Raw genomic sequence first — 19,438 nt, forward strand, 5'->3', positions numbered from 1 at the left:
CCAGAAGAGACTGTGTTAGCTGGAGTTTAGTGAGTTCGTTGGAGAGGTGAAGGAGATTATTCTGAAGAGGAAGGCAGCTATGGATCATTTAGCAATTGTGATAGCTAGTTCTAGACTTTTTCTGCTTCCTAAAGTCCAGCCAAGAGCTGACTTTGCCATCTCTAAACTCTACACACCTGCTCCCTTGCAATGGAACAATTAATTGTATTATTTGCTTGGACTCTCTGATAAGTAAGCGCTGTGCTAGCTAGTCTCTTAGGATGGCCCTCAATGAAATATGCCTTCTGATAGTCACACTCTTCCACATTGTATCTATATTACCTTGTGACTGATTTTAACTGTTATAATGCAGCAGAAGTGATGCTGCGTCTGTTCCAGGCAAGACAGCGTGACAGCTTTGGTTTCTTCACATGTTAGGAACATTAAGCCATCATATAAGAAGTCCAGCTATTCTGTTGGAGTGACCAAGTTGAAAAACCACTTGGAGAGGGAGCAGCACTGAGAATACGTGGGGAAAGAGAGGCCCTACCACCCTGGTATCCCGGCTAAGCCCACCCTTTATCACCAAGGTGTTAGAAATGTGAGTAAAGCCAGCTTGGATGTTCCAGCTCTAACCACCCAATGAATACAATATTATGACTACTGATAAGTGAGACTACAAGAAAAAATTATTTAAATGTCTCTCAAGAAGATGATTTTGCCAAAAAAAAGATAATGAGAAACAATAAAATGAATGTTGTTTTAGGCCACTAAGTTTTAGGGTGGTTCGTTATGTAGTAATAGGTAAATAGGACAGGCATCTAGGAGACATTTTGAGTGGTAACTGTACAATTCTGTGGAAATCATAAAATTAACTCAAAGAAATACACAGAATTTTTGCTGTCAATCTCAAAGTCAGGTACAGGAGACAGACATGCAAACAATTTCCATAGCATAAATGGTACCTTTAATTTTGCAATCGGTTTTGCACTCAACAGTATCTTTCTTGTGAAGGCATACAGATTTTTCTCATTCTTTTTGATTATAGCATTTCATAGTGTGTGTGTACTCTAGTTTACTTAACAGTTCTCACTATTGATGAACATTTTCATTCTTTTGTGTCTAATTTTTCTGTATTGCAAATATGGTGCACAAATGTAAATTTCTCTAGTATAATTTAAACTTATTTTCATAGTGACTGTACTAGTTTTAGTACTGGCATGCTGTCCATACATTCTTTAGTAGCTCTTATACAATTGAGATAGGTCATATTTGGTATTCAAATAGGAAAGCTAATCATATGCTATATGGGAGATAATATATATTAGCAGCAAACATAAATTCTAGAGCTAGTGAAAATGGCTTTAGAACATTTCTAATTTGTCAGGATAGTTTTAGTAAAGGAGGAAAAAAGTTCCCACCACATTCTCCCACATCCAAACTTAATTTACCATTGCCAGTTCTTTGCTCATAGGAAATTAGCAGTGGATCAACTATTGTATCATAAATACAAAACTAATATTCAAGAAATGACAGAATTGAGTTTCACTTAAAGCTCTTAGTACATCAGTAGAGAGGATAGCAAAGACTGGTGGTAGGAGTATAGGCTTTAGAATCATATAGTCTGGGGTTTAAACCCTAGCTTGGCCACTTCATAGTAGTAGTTGATAGTCATCTGCAAACTGGGGTCAAAATAGTCTACAAAATAGTGTGGTTATAAAAAGTGCCTATAATTTGGCATGTAAATAAATGTTATTTTTTTCTCCATTCCTATAGGAAGTATATAAACTCTTACTACTAATTTTTACTGTTACTTCGTTCGTACAAGCAAAGGATGTAAAATGACCTTTTACATTTTCATTTATTTTGAAAACCAGTTTGGAGCATATTGCGAAGTGAGTGAGAATAGAAGCTTCCAATGACTGCATGAAATAATATCACCTGTTATATTTTGCATCTATTACTTTATTTGAGTTTTGGGAGTAAGAATAGATGTTAATACTTGAATTGTATTGATGTGGGTTCAGAAAGGACATAGTTTGAAAATGGAGTATTAAGGTTGGAACTCTGGTCTTCTGGCTCCTACTCTAGCACTCTTTTCTGTAGGTCACATTGTCTGATCATCTTTTGGTTTCCTTGTGACTATTTCTAGGTCTCTTTTCATGTTGCTAGCATATTTGTCTATTATTCCACCAGAGCCACCACGATATTTAGTTCCTGCTTTTTGTATTCATGCTAAGCTTATTAATAACTTTTCATACATTTTTATATAGAAATTACCTCACATGAAAGGGAATTATTGGAAGAAAGCTAAATTGATATTACTTTTTTTTATTACAATGAACTTCAGACTTTTTGTGTGACATTAGTATTTTTATTTCTGAAATAGTATGACCACATAGTTGTGATGAGTTGAGGAAGAGAAAGAAGATTGATAGTGAAGATTTTTAATTCTGCAAGAGAGATGAAATTGGTGGCAGTGTTTGCTGTTCTTATAGGAAAGCTGTCATGATATGGACAATGAAGCAGAAGAAACTGATATAGATAAGCTACTATGTAAAGCTTTGATGTCCAGTTTTGCTTTATACTGTCAATTTGTTTAGAAGGAATGAGAGGGGTGTTGATTTTTAGTATTACAGTTTCAAATTCAAAACCTGGTTCTAATTTGAGGACCTTGGAACTTACCTGGAATTCTCTATGGATTTGAAGAGTCAATGAATTATTAAATTTATAAAACTAAGGTTAGATTGGTATGTAAGACCTCACAGGACTCTACCAACTGCTATTCTAGAAAATTGAAGTCTTTTATCACCGTTGCCTAAAATTAAAGCATACATGCATATGTGTGAGCTTAAACCTTAGAGTATTAATGTGCAAACCCAGAAAAATAACTTATTACCTGTAACTGTCATTTTTTCATGTTGGTTAGATACACTGAAAGATGGGAAGAAAAGAGAAAAAGTGGTTTATTTCCCATTCATGAAACTATTATTATAATTTCATCTCTTTGTAATAGTCAAAATACAAGAAATATAGGAACACGGAGATAATTTCAGGAACAACTTCATTATTCTTTATCATGTCAAAATATGGCAAATTATGGACCTTTTTAAAAAAATTTAATTGTTTTTCTTTAAAAAAATAATGATTCGTCTCTTGCCAAGTTTCTTATCCTGCTAATTGCATATGGTTTCTATTGTGTATAGGAAAGTATCATATGTGAAGTGTACATTGCCATTCTGACATTTTTGGTCCTTCTTTCTACTAGATCTATATTAAAATTTTCGTCATTGTATTTATTCTGCAGCTCACCAAAGCTCATCGACAGGGACACATGGTGAAAGTAGATTGGCTGGATAGATTGACATTTAGAGAAATAGAAATGATAAATGAGGTGGGTTATATCACTCTTTTATTTTAAAATATTTTCTGTAAATTTTTAAATTAACAGTTTTTTGATAAGAATTATTATTAGGTATCTTACAAATGTAGGATTATCAGGGTTAACCCCTGTAGCTGGGAATTCTATGCTAATAACTGGAAAATTGGAGATATCAGCCTTCCCTATATTTTAACGTAATGTCAAACCATGAAGTAGGTAGTGGATATTCAAAGATTTTCTAAATATCATATGAGTGAAGCCTATGCAGACTTAATGCCTCAGTGGTGTGTTCTCTGTCATATCAGCTCATGTTCAAGTCAGCGTTGGATAAATCTTCCATCAGCACAGTGCCAGCTTTTCACTTCAGTTACCATAAATCATTTCAGCAAGTTCTCTCTTCAATTAATTTATTACTTGTCTATGTACTACATATAGGACTCCGCACCCTCTATAAAGTTACATGATTTAGGTGATTTTTTTCTTGACCTTGTATGTGAGCCAGTGTGTATGTTTAAATAAAGATGGCTTCAATGAGAGTCCTGCCAAAAGTTGTAACAAGAATAGTTTACTTTTTTGTATATTTGCTCTAAAATACCAGATGTTAGGCCTAATGTTCCACATCTAGAGAACAGAAACAATAATTATATTAATCAAATTAGGAGAGAAGGACATCAATTTGTGATTTGTCTAATTTATAATGACCATAAGACACAACTTACTTAATTTATATTCTCCAAATAATTTTCAGCAGGTAGAAAGAGAGAAGTTTTTAATTTTACAGTGAACTATTACAAAAGTTAGATTTTAGCATTATTCTTTTATTTTAAAATAAAGGTAGTGATGTTTAACAACATTTATATTCAATTCTCGTATTTGGTACCTTTTCTAAATTTATTCATAATACATTCCTATATACATAAACTGGAAGGAAGCCTTTTTAATTTTTATAATAGTAACATTTCAAAAAGAGTTTACTCATAATACTAACTTATATTTTTCTCTTATTAAACTTAGATATCACTGGGTATAGAAAACGTAATGTTAGAGTTTGCCCAGCCTTTTTCATATTTTCACATTTTAATTTCTTTAAAAGAAATTACCATTACCACCGCATTACTATTACAAAATAGACTATAATATGCTTCATAAAGCTGAAGAATTTAAGTAACCTCTTCAGACCTTTATCATTTATTATTTCTTTTTTTTGTTTGTTTTTTTGGGGGGACAAGGTCTTGCTGTGTCACCCAGGCTGGAGTACACTGGTATGCTTAGTGCAGCCACAAACTTCTGGACTCAGGCAGTCCTCCTGCTTAGCTTCCCAAGTTGCTAGGACTACAGGCCTGGCTAATATTTTTAAAATTTTTTGTAGAGTCAGGGTCTGGCTATGTTGCCCAGGATAGTCTCAGACTCCTGACTTCAAGCAGTCCTCCCACCTCTGCCTCCCAACGTGCTAGGATTACAAGTGTGAGCCACCATGCCTGGTGATTTTATGTTTTAGATGTAAAGCCATTTATAAAGGTGTTTTGGGTCAAGGCTAATCACCCGCTTAGACTTCATTGTATTTTCACTTTATCATCACCTTAGTATAGTCATGTGCCTCATCATATCATTTCAGTCAACCACAGATCACATGTACAATGGTGGTTCCGTAAGATTATAGTACTTCATTTTTACTGTACCTTTTCTCTTTTAGGTATGTTTAGATACACAGATACCTAACTATTGTGTTACAGTTGCCCACAGTATTCAGTACAGTAACCTGAAGTAACAAGTTTGTAGCCTAGGGGTAATAGGCTACACCATATAACCTAGGTGTGCTATAGGCTATACCATCTAGATTTGTGTGTTTACATTTCATGATGTTTACATGACTAAATTGCCTAATGATGCATTTCTCAGAATGTACACCTGTTGTTAAGTGACATGTGACCATGTTTGCTTTTTTATTTTAAAGGGGACACAATTATATAAATAACTTTTTTTTATGTTGGAACAAGAAGTAATTATTCCGCAGTATATTTAAAGTGTGGATAAAAATTTACAAATGACAAATCATTTTAAGACCATTTATAAATTGCGAAAAACTTGTAAAGGCTATACTTGGTAAACTCAAATGGCCTGTGTTCTTAGGTTGCACACTTTTCTTCCTTTTGATTTTTGTTACACATATTGATTTCTATAGTTTAGTCATGTAAGTTAAGGGTGAACTTAGCTTAAAATTGTTAGAAGGAAAAACCACTCTTTTTATTTTTGAAATAAAATAGTTCTCATGAACATGTGTGCAAAATACCTTCAAGATGATAAACCCAAACTACTGAATAAATCAAAAATGTTAAATTTGAGAAAGCAGTTATAAGTGCATAGTAGACACTACTGAATAAACAGCAGTGCTGTCTATAATAAAATAATAGTGCTGTGTAAAACACACTACATGTATATAATAAAATAAAAATGTGTTATGTTTTGACTTGTATTTGATAGATACATGTATTACTGAATTGGGAAAAATGATACATACTGATCCTTTAAGAGAATGTTGAAAATAATCATTTTTCATGAAAATCATTTTTTTTTTTCAGAGTGAAAAACGAAGTTCTAATTTCATGTACCTGATGGTTGAATTTCGATGTGTCAAGTGTGATGATAAGGAATATGGTATTGTTTATTATGAAAAGGTATTTCCCTTGGAACTGTTTTTGGTCTCTAAAGTAGAGGGGAGAGGAAACATTAAAAAAATATTACTGTTGTTCCTGCTGGGATGAATTAGTTGGTTGCAGGGTAGCAGCAGACAGCTGTCAGCAGCAGCTGTTTATGTATACAGAAATCAAATCATATAACTACAACAAGATTACAAAAGCCTATCACTCATGTAATGCAGTTCTGGGTTACAGAATTCAATAAGTATGCAAGTGATTAAAAACTTTGTGATTAATTGTTCTGCAAATTGGCAAGTAGGACACTAAGTAATGGCTTCATTTACTAATATTATTTATTTAAAAAATGAAAGGGGGAAATTATATTTCTAAGTGGTAGGCTATTTATTGAAAGTTAAGAGTCTGTTTGTTATTTGAGTGTATGTGTAATGTCTATATGTGGCCTTCACTGAAGTATACTTATGAAATACTTCAGAAATGTCCATTTGTACAATAGATGCAAAATTAAGACAATTTTACCATCAGGCTGGGTAATAAATATGCAGTTATAGATTTGCTTTGTTCTGCCCATTATGCTACAGAAAGTAGTTCTGTGTTTATTATGTACCTACTTGAAAGTATCTTCCTTAAATGCTTGTAGAAGGTGCTTCATTTAAGTACTACAGAAATAATTATATATTTAAGTACTACAGAAAATAATTGTATGCAGGCCAGGTGTGGTGGCTCATGCCTGTAATTCCAGCACTGTGGTTGGCTGCGTGGGAAGATTACTTGAGCCCAGGAGTTTGAGACCCGCCTGGGCAACATGGCGAGACTCCATCTTTATTTAAAATAAATATTAAAAAAAAGTATGCATAGTTTGAAACCACATAAAATATCTTCTATTATTGTGTTAATAGTCAACAAATGTTAAATCAGCATAAATGATGACAGACTTTTGATACATGGCATAGTAGTAGATTAATATTTCTTCTAGCATATGACCAAGCTGATATGCAGTGTATTTGTTCATTAGAAGCAGTCCTTTTAAATTAAATTTACATTTTATTGTTGTTTATTAAAGCTGTCACAAGTAATTTTTAAAATATATATACTTTTATAAATTACTATTTGAAAGGTTTTCATAATGAAGGTTTGAGTTTTTACAGTTTATTTATGATCTTTTTTCAAGTTACTGTTCATATTTTTGTCTTTAACTCATATCCCTTTCACGTTAGTGAAAGACTAGGAAGTGTTAACTTGTTTCTGCCTTTTATTTTATAAATGGTACTCCTTGGATAGATTATTTAACATTGTTTATTAATTTATTAGAAAAAATACATCAAAAAAAGGGAAATGTGAGTGAAACTGTTCTGTCACCAGTGCATTTTAATAAAATCGTATTTTACATTTTAAACTATATGTCATTTCATTAAAGGCAGTATTTTCTGCCCATATAGAGTTTGTATTGCAAAAACATGCTAATGGAGATGGTACTTTCAAACAGTGGAGATGTGAAGGATCCTTTGAAAGACAGCTTGATAGCAGATGAAATAATAACAGAATAGAAATTAGAAGAATTTCAAGTATTTTTGAAAAGGTTCTTGACCCCTTTCTACCACTTCCTGAAAATTGCTCATAAATTAATGCCTGTCTACCCACCCTGTCATATTTCCACTTAGTGTAAAGATTGCTGGGCCAGTGTATTGAATCTAATGGAAATAGACTTTCTTGTCACCTGTCTTTTGTGACAGATAGCCTTAGTGAAGATTACTTGTCACAACTGGGCTGATAAATGTGTTTTCTGGTGTTGTGACTGAGAACAAGCCTGTTAAACAACGGCTGTGGGAATTTGTGGTTTTCTGTAAGACTCAATTACTGAACTGAAGTAAAGTTACAGTGCTTCCCCGCTTTCAGTCTCTCTTGAGTTTGTTGCCCATATTTAAAATTGAAAACATACTAGCATTTGGAAATTGACAGAAAAGCTTGATGCTAAATATACAATCATGAGAAAGTGAATTTTGACCTTAATTAGTTTAGTCTTTTTCCAGTATATTTGGCAGTGACATTTTTATGTTGAATTACCTTTCTCACATTGGAGAAAAATAAAAGCCAACATTCTTCAAAGGTGATAATACCAACAAAATAGGATGGCTTTGTTTCTGAAAAACTGATTGATTGATTTTATTATTCAAGTTTAGATTATGTTGAGCAGGTGTCCCTTTGAGAAACAACCTTGTTGATTCTCTAGCTGTGTGTAAATTTGAGTAATATTAACCCTACACTTAAAATTCTGCTCCTTTGAATGGATCTCAATTATGATACCTTGAAAAATTACCAACATCCACTTAGTTTTTGCAAATGATGCAACACATCCATTGTGCCATATTTTACATATAGTCTGTGGTTTCTTGTTCTGAGTTTGAAAATTAGCACGTTTTTAAAAATCCACTGTCATTATATGAACGAAGTTTAAAAAAAAGGAACAACTCGAAACAATCTAATTTCCAGACCTCATACCTCTAAAACTTTAGTAAGAATTTTGTTAGAGTTTTTCTCAAAACAATTTCATAATCAACCAAGGAGAGGTACAAAGTGGACATGCATTTTATAATATTGTTAGAAGAAGATAAGGATTTCTTTAAAGGGAAGAATGATGTTCATCAAATAGAATTAAAATACATTGATGTGTATATCATATACTGCTTCCTATTGCATTAAATTTCTTTTTTTAAAAAATTATTGCTCTGTAATCTAGGACGGTGATGAATCATCTCCAATTTTAACAAGTTTTGAATTAGTGAAAGTTCCTGACCCCCAGATGTCTATGGTAAGTTATTGTGGAAATTTTTTATGAAAGTACTTTTCTTCAGAGTAATTGTGAGTTAGCCACATCATGTACTTTCTTTAAACAAAGTAATATATAACTGCCTCCGTTACCTAAAAGTGATTCATAAATTCACTTTAGCATCTAGACACTGTTTCTGATGGAATTTTATGAGGAATATTAACATCTTAAAACTAAGGTAAGGGTAGAGTAGGGTTGGGCATCCACTTTGTTTGAATTGCTGAAAGAGCTAGGCAGTATAGTCTTTTTTTTTTTCTTCAGGTTGGGGGGATATAATCTTGAAGTGAAGACTTGGCAGAACTGGTATTTGAAAGATTGCCATCATACAGAAGGAGAATTTGCCTGTTACAGGAGGATTCTATAACCAGGATGAATGCGTGAAAGTTTTAGGGAGACCAATTTGTTGGAAAATAGGGAAGATTGCTGTAGCCCTAGAACTGTTCAATTTGGAACGTGGTAACTTGGATGATGGTGGGATACCTTCTTATTAACGAATTTTTGAGATGATAGCTTTCAGGGATATGAGGATAAGAATTCATACAATGCAAAAGAGGTTTAATTAGATGACTTTAGAATTACAAACTTGTAGGCACAAAATCCTTTTAGCAGCACGATAGATACCATGATTTTTGCAGTTACAGCTCATTTACATCATTCCAACTCTTTTTGTTCTAATTTTATACATTTCTAATTAGATTAGTTACCTTCCTCATCAGACCAAAGTGGATTAAAATTGGGACATTGGATGATGAAAACATGATGATTGAGATAAGTACAGGTCATGAAAGCAGGAACAGCTGATGGCCTAATATCAAAGGAAGAGATGGGCAGTAGGGAAAGTAGAGTATAAAAAGTTAAAAAGAAAAGGCCACTTGCGGATCTGGTAGGAACATTCTAAAGACCTTGATAGTTCCTATGCATAGTATAGTAGAATCCAGTTAATCCCAAATTGGCACTGAATTTTCAGTATAAAATCAAATTATATTTTACACTTAAGATATTCAGAGCACACACTAAGTATGAAGAAATTCAGTTCAGCCTGCAGTCATAGTTATTTGTTAAATGCAGAAACACATTTTAAATGTAAACTTTGGGTGGGGCTGAGATGATATACAGCTGTATCTGACAATAAAACAGACTATAATTACAATAATGTGGTACTGACACACATGTGTACACCAATATACTGGTTGAACAGAATTAAAAGCCCAGAAATACATCCAAGTATGCATGGAAATCTAGTATATGATATAGGTGGCATTTCTTCACTAAGTCATAATACTGAGAAATGGAATTAATTTGGAAAAAAATAATAAAATTATATCCATACCTCATGCCATACATAGGAATAAACTCCAAATGGATCTGTAATCTAAATGTTAGGAAATGAAACTAGGCCAAACATGGTGGCTCATGCTTGTAATCTTAACACTTTTGAGAGGCCAAGGCAGGAGGATCACTTGAGCCCATGAATTCTAGACCAGTCAGGGAAACTTAGGGAGACCCCATCTCTACAAAAAAATAAAATAAATTAGCCAGGTAGTGGCACGTACCTGTAGTCCCAGCTACTTGGGAGGTTGAGGTAGGAGGATTGCTTGAACTCAGGAGGTCAAGGCTGCAGTGAGCTATATTCATGCCAGTGTGCTCCAGTTTGGTCAACAGAGCAAGATCCTGTCTCAAAAAAAGAAACCACACTAGTATTTTACTGTCAGTGTAGGGAAAGACTTTTTAACTGTGACTCAGAATCCAGAGGCAATAAAATAAATGATTGATAAATTTAACTACATTTTAAAAATTACATGGCTGAAGAGACCAACAAAGCCAAAAGACAGTTAACAAACTGGGAGAAAATACTTAACTACATACATTACAGATATATTAAGGCTGATATATAAAGAACTCTTAAAAATGAAGGACAAAGGACCATAAAGCCATTAAAAAAATTAGGAATATGACATAGACAATTCACACATGCAATAAAAAATAAATAATATAAATTTATATCTCGTTTTAGGCAATGACAGTATGGTTAAAACTAATAATTTTGTCCATGGGTAAAATAGCACCAGATGTGTATATTCAAGCGTTGTGATTATTGTCCTTGCGCTCAGTAACTGGTAGCTTAAATAACTGCTAAGATGATAATACAGTGATATCACAAGGTCATTAGTAGCTGATAGGAGGAAGGAATGCTTTAGTCTGTGTTGTCAGGGAAGATTTTACAGTGATGGTGATATTTGACTGGTTAGAGGATATGGAAACCTTGAATATGTGGAGAGTGAAGGGACGATGTTTTAAGAAGCTGTAATGACGTGTGTATTATGGGACTAGTGGAGTTTAAGGCATACTTAGTTTCCCAGTCTTGAGAAGGATACATATTTTTAAGATATGTAGAAGACTGCTAAAGTTGTATCAGAACAAAACATTAGATGTTATTAAATGCTCCTAAGTACCTTTTCTATTTATGAATAGCTTTTGAAATTTCCTTTTGGTGAAGTTTACATTGTCAATATTTTAAAATAATTTATAGGAGAATTTAGTTGAGAGCAAACACCACAAGCTTGCCCGGAGTTTAAGAAGTGGACCTTCTGACCACGATCTGAAACCCAATGCTGCCACGAGAGATCAGTTAAATGTAAGAGAATTATGAAATATTAATTTAAAAATAGTTAAATGGGTGTTTTGGTTGAAACTGTTAGCTATCACCTCACTTAAAAATTATTTAGATGCACATTTTCTCCAGGTTGATGAATCCTACATCATGTTCATAATTTCACAGATCAGCAGTTCTGTTATCATTTGGGGCTTTCCATAAATGTGTTATCTCTGGAGACAGAACTGCATATACTATATACTTTCATGTCAGTAGTATTCTTAGAAGCTGGCCCTAAGACATTGCCTGAGAGGACTTAGTGCGTACACATGCCTTGTTGTATGCATTGACTTTAAAAGAGTTTATTGTGTGCACATTTTTCCTTTTTCTGGTAGGAGACGTTGTTATTTTGCTAGGTTTTGTTTCTGGTTGAATTAAATGAACTCTCCAGTTAAATATTTTCCTGTGGAATATGACTTTCTCTTCTTTTCTTCTCCTTTAAACTGCATTTTGGACACATAATTATAGCAAATTTAAGGCCTACTTGACTGAGTTTACATTTTCCTTGCTTGTGTAATAATTGTAATATAGAATTATTTAAATAAATGAAAAATATTAAGTGAAATGGAAATATATAGGACATGTATTGTTGACAAAATTAGTTCTTTTTCTTTTTTTGTTTTAGATTATTGTGAGTTATCCACCAACCAAGCAACTTACATATGAAGAACAAGATCTTGTTTGGAAGTTTAGATATTATCTTACGAATCAAGAAAAAGTGAGTGTCTTGAATATTTTCATATATCAAATTTATCTACCAACTTTGTTATTAATGATCAAGATGAGGAAAATGCCATGGAAATTGTTATTGTCACTTTAAAGAAAAGTTACAGAGCAGTATATATGAGACTCCATTTTTTAAAAAAATTATGAAAGTCTGCATACAAAGACACCTGTACCTGTTTGTTGACTCATAGACAATGTGTGAATGGGTTTTGAAGTCAGAGAGACTTGGGTTCGTTTTCCAGAAGTACATTTTACACTTGTTTGGTAGGATGAGGCAACTTACTTTGGCAGCATGGTGTCCTTATTATTCTAATGGAGACAATTCTCCTTCACAAGTAAGATAATACAGGTAAGTAACCTGGTAGAGTATCTGGTGCATAGTAGGTGCAGAGTAAATGCTGGTTCTCTTCTTCTTACCTCTTTGAACCTGGGTGACTAGGAAAATATGTATGCTGTTATAATAACGAAACTACAGAATTCTAGACGAGATGTGGCTGGAGAGAGAGTATGAGAAATATAATTTGAGATGTGGGAATTCAGTTGGTGGAGTAGCGTACAGGTTGGCATACAGGATAACTGGTAGGTCAAAGCTCAAAGCTAGACATTTGCTTCCTGTAATAAAACCATGGAGTGGATAAGGTTTCTGGAGAGAGAATTGTGGTAAAGTAGTCATCACTAACCTGAAGTCTTTGGACACTTAGTCTTGAGTCTTACTATTGCCCCTAAGAAGCTTTTTGACTACAGGCAAATTACTTTGCCTGTATAAGCTTTAGTTTTCTCATATTTAATATGAGACAATCAGTGATTGTGAACTTTGTCTCCTAGTTTTTAAAATAGTCTGTAAAATCTTAAAACAGAGAGCCAAGGGGTACCTCTTAAGGTATAATAATAATAGCTAGCATTTTTTAAACAGATACTATGTACCAGGAATTCTTTAAATCCCATAACAACCCCACAATGTATGTATTATTGTAACTGTTCTACAGGTGAGGAAACTTGAGCCTGAGAAAGATTAGGGGACCTGTGCAGACTCACAAAGCTTATACATGCTGCCTCTTGATATGCTTGCATCTACGAATTAGAAGAAAAGAAAGTCAGTGAAGACGTAGAAAAGAGAATTATAGAGAAAACATTTTCAACATCATATACATGCCTTAGCAGACACCCTGAAATGCATTAGGGGAAGAGCAGAGAAGCATTAGGAAAATTAATATCTGGTCAGGAAGCTGTTACATATTTATTTGAGAATGAATGAATTGATATGTTTTATAATCTTGTGATATGGTCTTTACTATTTTAAGTTGTTTTTCTGAACCAAATGTCCTTTCTTTAGTTTCTAAAGTAAAGATAAAAATCCAGTTACAGCTCATCTTAACTCTTCAGCTTTTCTGCTTTGTCATTTATTGATGCCTTAGGAAATTCTTTGTAAATGAATCATATTTATTCTCCATTATATCCATAATAAGAATGAGAGAAGAATTTTCAATTTACTATAGCTTTGAGTGTAATTCTCTTCATCACTGAACAAAAGGAAATATTCACTAACAGAAACACAGGTTTGTGATTTGTGTTTTATTAAAAGATTGAGTTAGTGTCATGATACTGTGTTAAATGAAGAATAACCTTGGTCACAGAAACTGCGTCTTGAATGCAGCTCAGTGTCGTCTTAAATACACAGCTAGATATTGAATTGAACCTGTTAGAATGTATAGGTTTAAAAAGCATACAGGAGTAGATTTACAGAGCAGAACTTTTTTAGATAGAAAGGTTTGCAAGAAAAATTGTTTGTTTAAACAAGTAGTCACTTCCCACCGAAATTCAATTACTTCTAGATATGTGCAAAAGAAATAAAATGTTCAAGTGATACAAAGTGTGTGACAAGTTTCATTTAACTAGTTGATTTCAAGTTTTCGAAAGGTGAGTGATGAAACTTCAGTTCTCAGGATATATTATAGGATTCTTCTGACCACTAGAGTAGAGTGAACGATATGTTTTAATGTTCAGAAGTCACTATGGAGTAAACCAAATATATATAGGCCTTGAAGTGACCAGAGGAATTATTCACACAGCCACATTTGTAACCTTGTAATAATTTCAGATGGGTTTTGTGAAAAACGGATACTCTCATACTCCACCCATTAATTTATTTACAGAAAGAAATTCTTTTAGCGTCAGACTCTCAGAAATTATGATTTAGGTTACTTGACATTTGGGCCCTGGGGCTGAAAAGCTTTACTAGAGAGAAGGCAGTGCTCAGAAAACAAATTGGAGGAAATTGGTTCTCACAAAGTTACACTTTTTATTTTTTAATTAAATTTTGTCTTTCTACCACCTTTTTTTTCCTTAATGACCTAAGTATTTCAGATGAAAACCTTCTAGTCAGGACTTGATGTTTCACCCAGAAAGTTCATAGTAATAACTTTGTTCAATTAAATTTGTTACCATTTAAATTTATGAAGTATTTTCAAATTCACAGTTTATAGCATGTAGGAAGTGACCCATTTCTGTGGAACCTGAAATATGAATACTGTAATTTTTCAAAACTATTTGACAAAAACTGCAATTACTTTTGCACCAACCTGCTTTTACAATGGACTTTTTTCTTATAAAAATACTAATTTAAATTAACTCCATGCCTTTTGATTATGCTTGGGGGAAAAAAGCAGTTGGAAGAGTCATGTATAGTGAAGATAATAGTGATGCACTGAGTGTTCTTATAAGGCTGTTTCTGAGACAGTGACATGAGGACAATCATCATATTTGTGTCTCCTGACAAGAAATTGATGGTGACCCATGGGATAAATGAATTCAGTTCAGCAAGTATTCATTATCACCTCTTGGCCTAGCATTATATAAGACTATGAGCTTTCAGGTATCATGTCCTTGTATTCATATAAATTAAAATTGTTTTGGGGTAAAGATATTTACACATAATTAAAATTAGGAAGTATAGCATAGTAATTGATTAAGGGTCACTGTCTTAATAAACATATAAGTAATTAATATAATATAAATGTGGAGGATGGCCAGATCAGTGTGCTGTGACATGAGGAAGGTTTCACAGAACAAAGATTGCCCTTAAAGTGTGAGCAGACTTTGATAGCATTTTTTATTTGGTGGTCATTTTTTTATGGGGCAGGAAAGCATGAGTAAGGTAGGCTGTTAGGTTCAGGAAACAGTTTTGCATGAATGGTTATGAAATAGAAAAGATAGCATCAGATTGTTATGAGCCTCAAATTATACCCTTAGGAATTCAATTTTACTGGCGACAAGAAACGACTAAAGCAGGAAAATGTGTGTTAACAAGTGATATTGTACTTCTCTTTTTTTCTTTGGAGACAGAGTTTCACTCTTGTTGCCCAGGCTGGAGTGCAATGGCACGATCTCGGCTCACTGCAACCTCCCCCTCCCAGGTTCAAGTGATTCTCCTGTCTCAGCCTCCCAAGTAGCTGGGATTACAGGCGTGCACCACCACGCCGGCTAATTTTGTCTTTTTAGTAGACAGGGTTTCACCATGTTGGTCAGCCTGGTCTTGAACTACTGACCTCAGGTGATCAACCTGCCTCAGCCTCCCAAAGTGCTGGGATTACAGGTTTGAGTCAGCACGCTGGCCTAACAAGTGATATTTTAAGGAGTACAAACTAGGGTAGATTGGAGCAGAGCAGAAAATGAAAAAAAGTGACATAATTAGGAGAATCATACACTGACTTAGAGAACAGTTTTGGAGGGCAAGGGATGGAGAAGAAGCTATACAAGTAAGTTGACTTTGGAGACAATGGCCAGGGGTTAGGCCTGAACCTGATGGATTTATATCCGTGTGCATTCATACCCCACTTTTGGTACCAATTTACTGTATTATTCCGCTTTCACACTTCTGATAAAGACATACCTGAGACTGAGAAGAAAAAGAATTTTAATGGACTTACAATTTCATGTGACTGGGGAGGCCTCACAATCATGATGGAAGGCAAGGAAGAGCAAGTCATGTCTTACGTGGATGGCAGCAAGCAAAGGGAGCTTGTGCAAGGAAACTCCCCCTTATATAGCCATCAGATCTCATGAGACTTACTCACTATCATGAGAACAGCATGAGAAAGACCTGCCCACATGATTCAGTTACCTCCCACCATGTCCCTCTCATAACACGTGGGAGCTGAAGATGAGATTTGGGTGGGGACACAGCCACACCATATCAGTAAGGATATATGGCAAGTGGGAAGAAAAGAATGAGATGTTTTCATGTTTGAGTATTTGGAATCAAAAGCATTGGAAAAGCAGCAAAATAGACATTTCTGAGAATTTAGTTGGTAGAAGTTTAAATTAGGAATATATATATGAGATATAGTATTTTCAGTTCTGGGGTGATTGTGATTCTAAGAATAGGAGACAACTGGTGATTTTCAGATCAAATGAATAAAACATAGTAACACATATAGTAAAGCTAACATTTGATGTCAATATCAGAAATAGAATAAAAATAATAACTGATGATAAACTATTTACTATATATATATAGGATACTGTTACAAACATTTTACATTCATTAACTTAATCTTCACCACAAGCCTATGAAAAAGGTCTCTTAAAAGTTAATGTGCTTCAGTTTAGTCAGCTAATAATAGATAGAGCCAGGAATTATAATTGGAACCCAAACACCCTGGCTCTACAGCCTGTGCTCTCCAGTAATCTGTGGAAGTTACACACAGAGAGAGAATTGCTCTTTACAATTCTCTTTACATCTTTACATGGATCAGTAAAGCATCTTTAAAAGACCTAGGGTCATTTAAAAAGGCCATTATTATTGCTGTCTTCAAATTCTTACTTTTTGTCTTTCTTATTCTTTGACTCCTTGTTTTCTTCTTCATTCTGTTGGCTCCGTGTTTACATTTGTAACATTTAACATTAAAAAGTTGTGAAATTCTTTGTACAGTGCCTTATGTTTTTTGGCAGCAGCATACTTCATAAATCTTGCTAATAAGTCTATAAATCTGAGAATCTAAGTTTTAGATTGTTTCAGTTATTGAATTGAGTACATCGGCATGCTACAAGATTTGCTTATAATAAGTACATACCTGCACATTTCTATTAAGACTGCTGATGTACTGTGAAATGGAAAAGCTTTCACTGTCATTATTTAAGAAGTATTGCTTTGTTTCCACATTCAACCTAGAAATACGTTTTAGAAGTGGAAAATAAATTCATGGAATAAGTTAGTAGGGCAATCTGTGTTCTATACAGAAAGGGAGCATTATATTAAATGGTGTGCAGGAGGTGTAGAGGAAATGGACAGCTGTCCTTGGGGAATGCAGACTCCAGTTATAGAGATAAAAATGCCCACGAAAACATTTGGCAGTTAGAAGAACATCATTTAAATGACAGTAGTAAAATTGAGCCAGCTTCTAAAGGAATAGCTGAAAGTTGCCGAAAACTTCCTATAAAACTTTCAACAAGATGACTTTAGAGGAGATGATATCCCTGTTTGATGAAGAGTATATGGGAGGAATGTACACAGGGGTTAGAGAGACATTGTTAATGTAAGTTAACTGGGCTGAAGCATGGAAGGGCAATGAGAGGTTAATGAAACAGGTTTGCATTGTGGTAAGTGGTAGCAATGAAATGTTTTGAGAAAGAAGCCAAGGTTATTTGTTTATTTACAAATTAGAATGTCCTATCATCTAGTTGAAACCACTTTGTAACAGTATGGCAATTATCTTCAAATATTGGAAAGGTTGTCCACATCGTATGGGGCTAAATTTACTCCCATTCTCTACAAAGAATGAAACTAACCAATTAGAAAAAACAATATGAAGACATTTTTGTCTTTTGGTTCATTGTAGTTAAAATCAAAACAAAACAAAAATGGCTTAGCTTTCTATGAATATAATGGCTATTTTGGAAATTAGTTCCTGGAGTCACTTAAGTAAATATTGGGTCTCTTTTTGGCATTCATGTTGTGGGGTATTTCTGCTAACAATAGGAAATTTGTGCTAAGATCACTTCCAACTTGAGCTTCTAAGAGTTTGTATGAAATGATTAGAAGAGAAACTCGTATTTAGTTTCTTAGCTAGAAGGCTCTGTCCAACTCCAGATGTGTCATATAATGAGAATCAGGCTGAAGACAAATATAGGAGATATTGCTAGGAAATAATTGAAAGGTACTGGAATGGATTCAGGAGATTAGTGTTGTCAGAGTAATGGCTCCAAGGGGAATGGGACTAACTAGGGAATGGAGCGCCTTAATGGTAAGGAAGCACCATCTGGTGGAAGAAGTATGGGGCTGAGAATTGGTGGACCTGAGTTCTACATCTAGCTCATGCACCATTTTGAGGTGATGGGCAAGCCATTTATCTTTGCTGAGGTTATATACAATTTAAGCATTGAACTAGACAATCTCCATAGTGCCGTTTTTCTTAATAAAATCAAGAATAAGTTAGGGGATGGGTATGAAGGTTCATTTAGTGTCATACTAACAGAAATTGTGTTTTATTGTCCAAGTAGACATTTTCTTGAGGAATTGATTAGTTTACTAATAAAAAGATTTTGGTTGGGCAGAGCAGGGGTCTTAACATTTTCAAGTTACCTATTTTTCAACAAATAGCAACAGAGGAAGACAAAGAAGAAGAAAACATCTTGGGTTCAGCCAGGAAAGTGTTGCCTTTGAGACCTAGCAATAAGTATTGCTTTTTATGGAAAGCAAGTACATGCTTTTCTTTATTTTCATTTGTTTTTGTAGAGATGAGTTCTTGCTGTGTTGCTCAGGCTGGTCTTGAACTCCTGGCCTCAAGCAATTCTCCTGACTGAGAATCTGAAAGTGCTGGGATTATAGGCATGAGCCACCACACCTGGCCAAGAAGTGTGTACCTTTCTTAAAAAAGGACTTACTGTTTGTGCAATGAGTGATATACTCCAAGACAATTTGCTTAACTGACAGTCTTGTGAAAACTTCCGTGTGCTGCCTATTCAAGGGAGTGAGGTTGCAGAAAGATGTACAACCAGCCAAATCATAGACTGTTTGCTGCTGTTTCTGTACTTACCCATTTTTATGCTTCTGTTTTGAGGTTTTGTTGGATTGCCTATCTTTTTAAGTAGTTACTTCACAGAGATACGTACATACTCCACATCGTTTGAGTCTTCATGTTTAAGTATCTGCGAAAGCCGGTGGTCATACTCTAGGGGAGGCGATCGAGAGTGAGGCTATTGGGAATTTCTGCCCTAGC

The 19,438-nt window shown here is 34.3% G+C and overlaps 1 protein-coding gene across 7 annotated transcripts in view; it reads left to right on the plus strand.

Annotated features, from left to right (window-relative positions):
• The window catches only part of PIK3C3 (phosphatidylinositol 3-kinase catalytic subunit type 3), a 126,231-nt gene that overhangs the window by 29,466 nt on the left and 77,327 nt on the right, over window positions 1-19,438 (plus strand). For all 7 annotated transcript variants that reach the window (XR_010151909.1, XM_001142812.6, XM_054672067.2 and 4 more), the window contains 5 exons: window positions 3,287-3,373; window positions 5,941-6,036; window positions 8,753-8,824; window positions 11,373-11,477; window positions 12,121-12,213. Coding sequence is in view for 6 of the 7 variants with exons in the window: in XM_001142812.6 (XP_001142812.1) it covers window positions 3,287-3,373; window positions 5,941-6,036; window positions 8,753-8,824; window positions 11,373-11,477; window positions 12,121-12,213 (453 nt within the window). In the remaining variant the exon portion in view is untranslated. The remainder of the gene's footprint in view (window positions 1-3,286; window positions 3,374-5,940; window positions 6,037-8,752; window positions 8,825-11,372; window positions 11,478-12,120; window positions 12,214-19,438) is intronic.

This window comes from Pan troglodytes, chromosome 17, assembly GCF_028858775.2.
Source record: "Pan troglodytes isolate AG18354 chromosome 17, NHGRI_mPanTro3-v2.0_pri, whole genome shotgun sequence".
NCBI lineage: Eukaryota > Metazoa > Chordata > Mammalia > Primates > Hominidae > Pan > Pan troglodytes.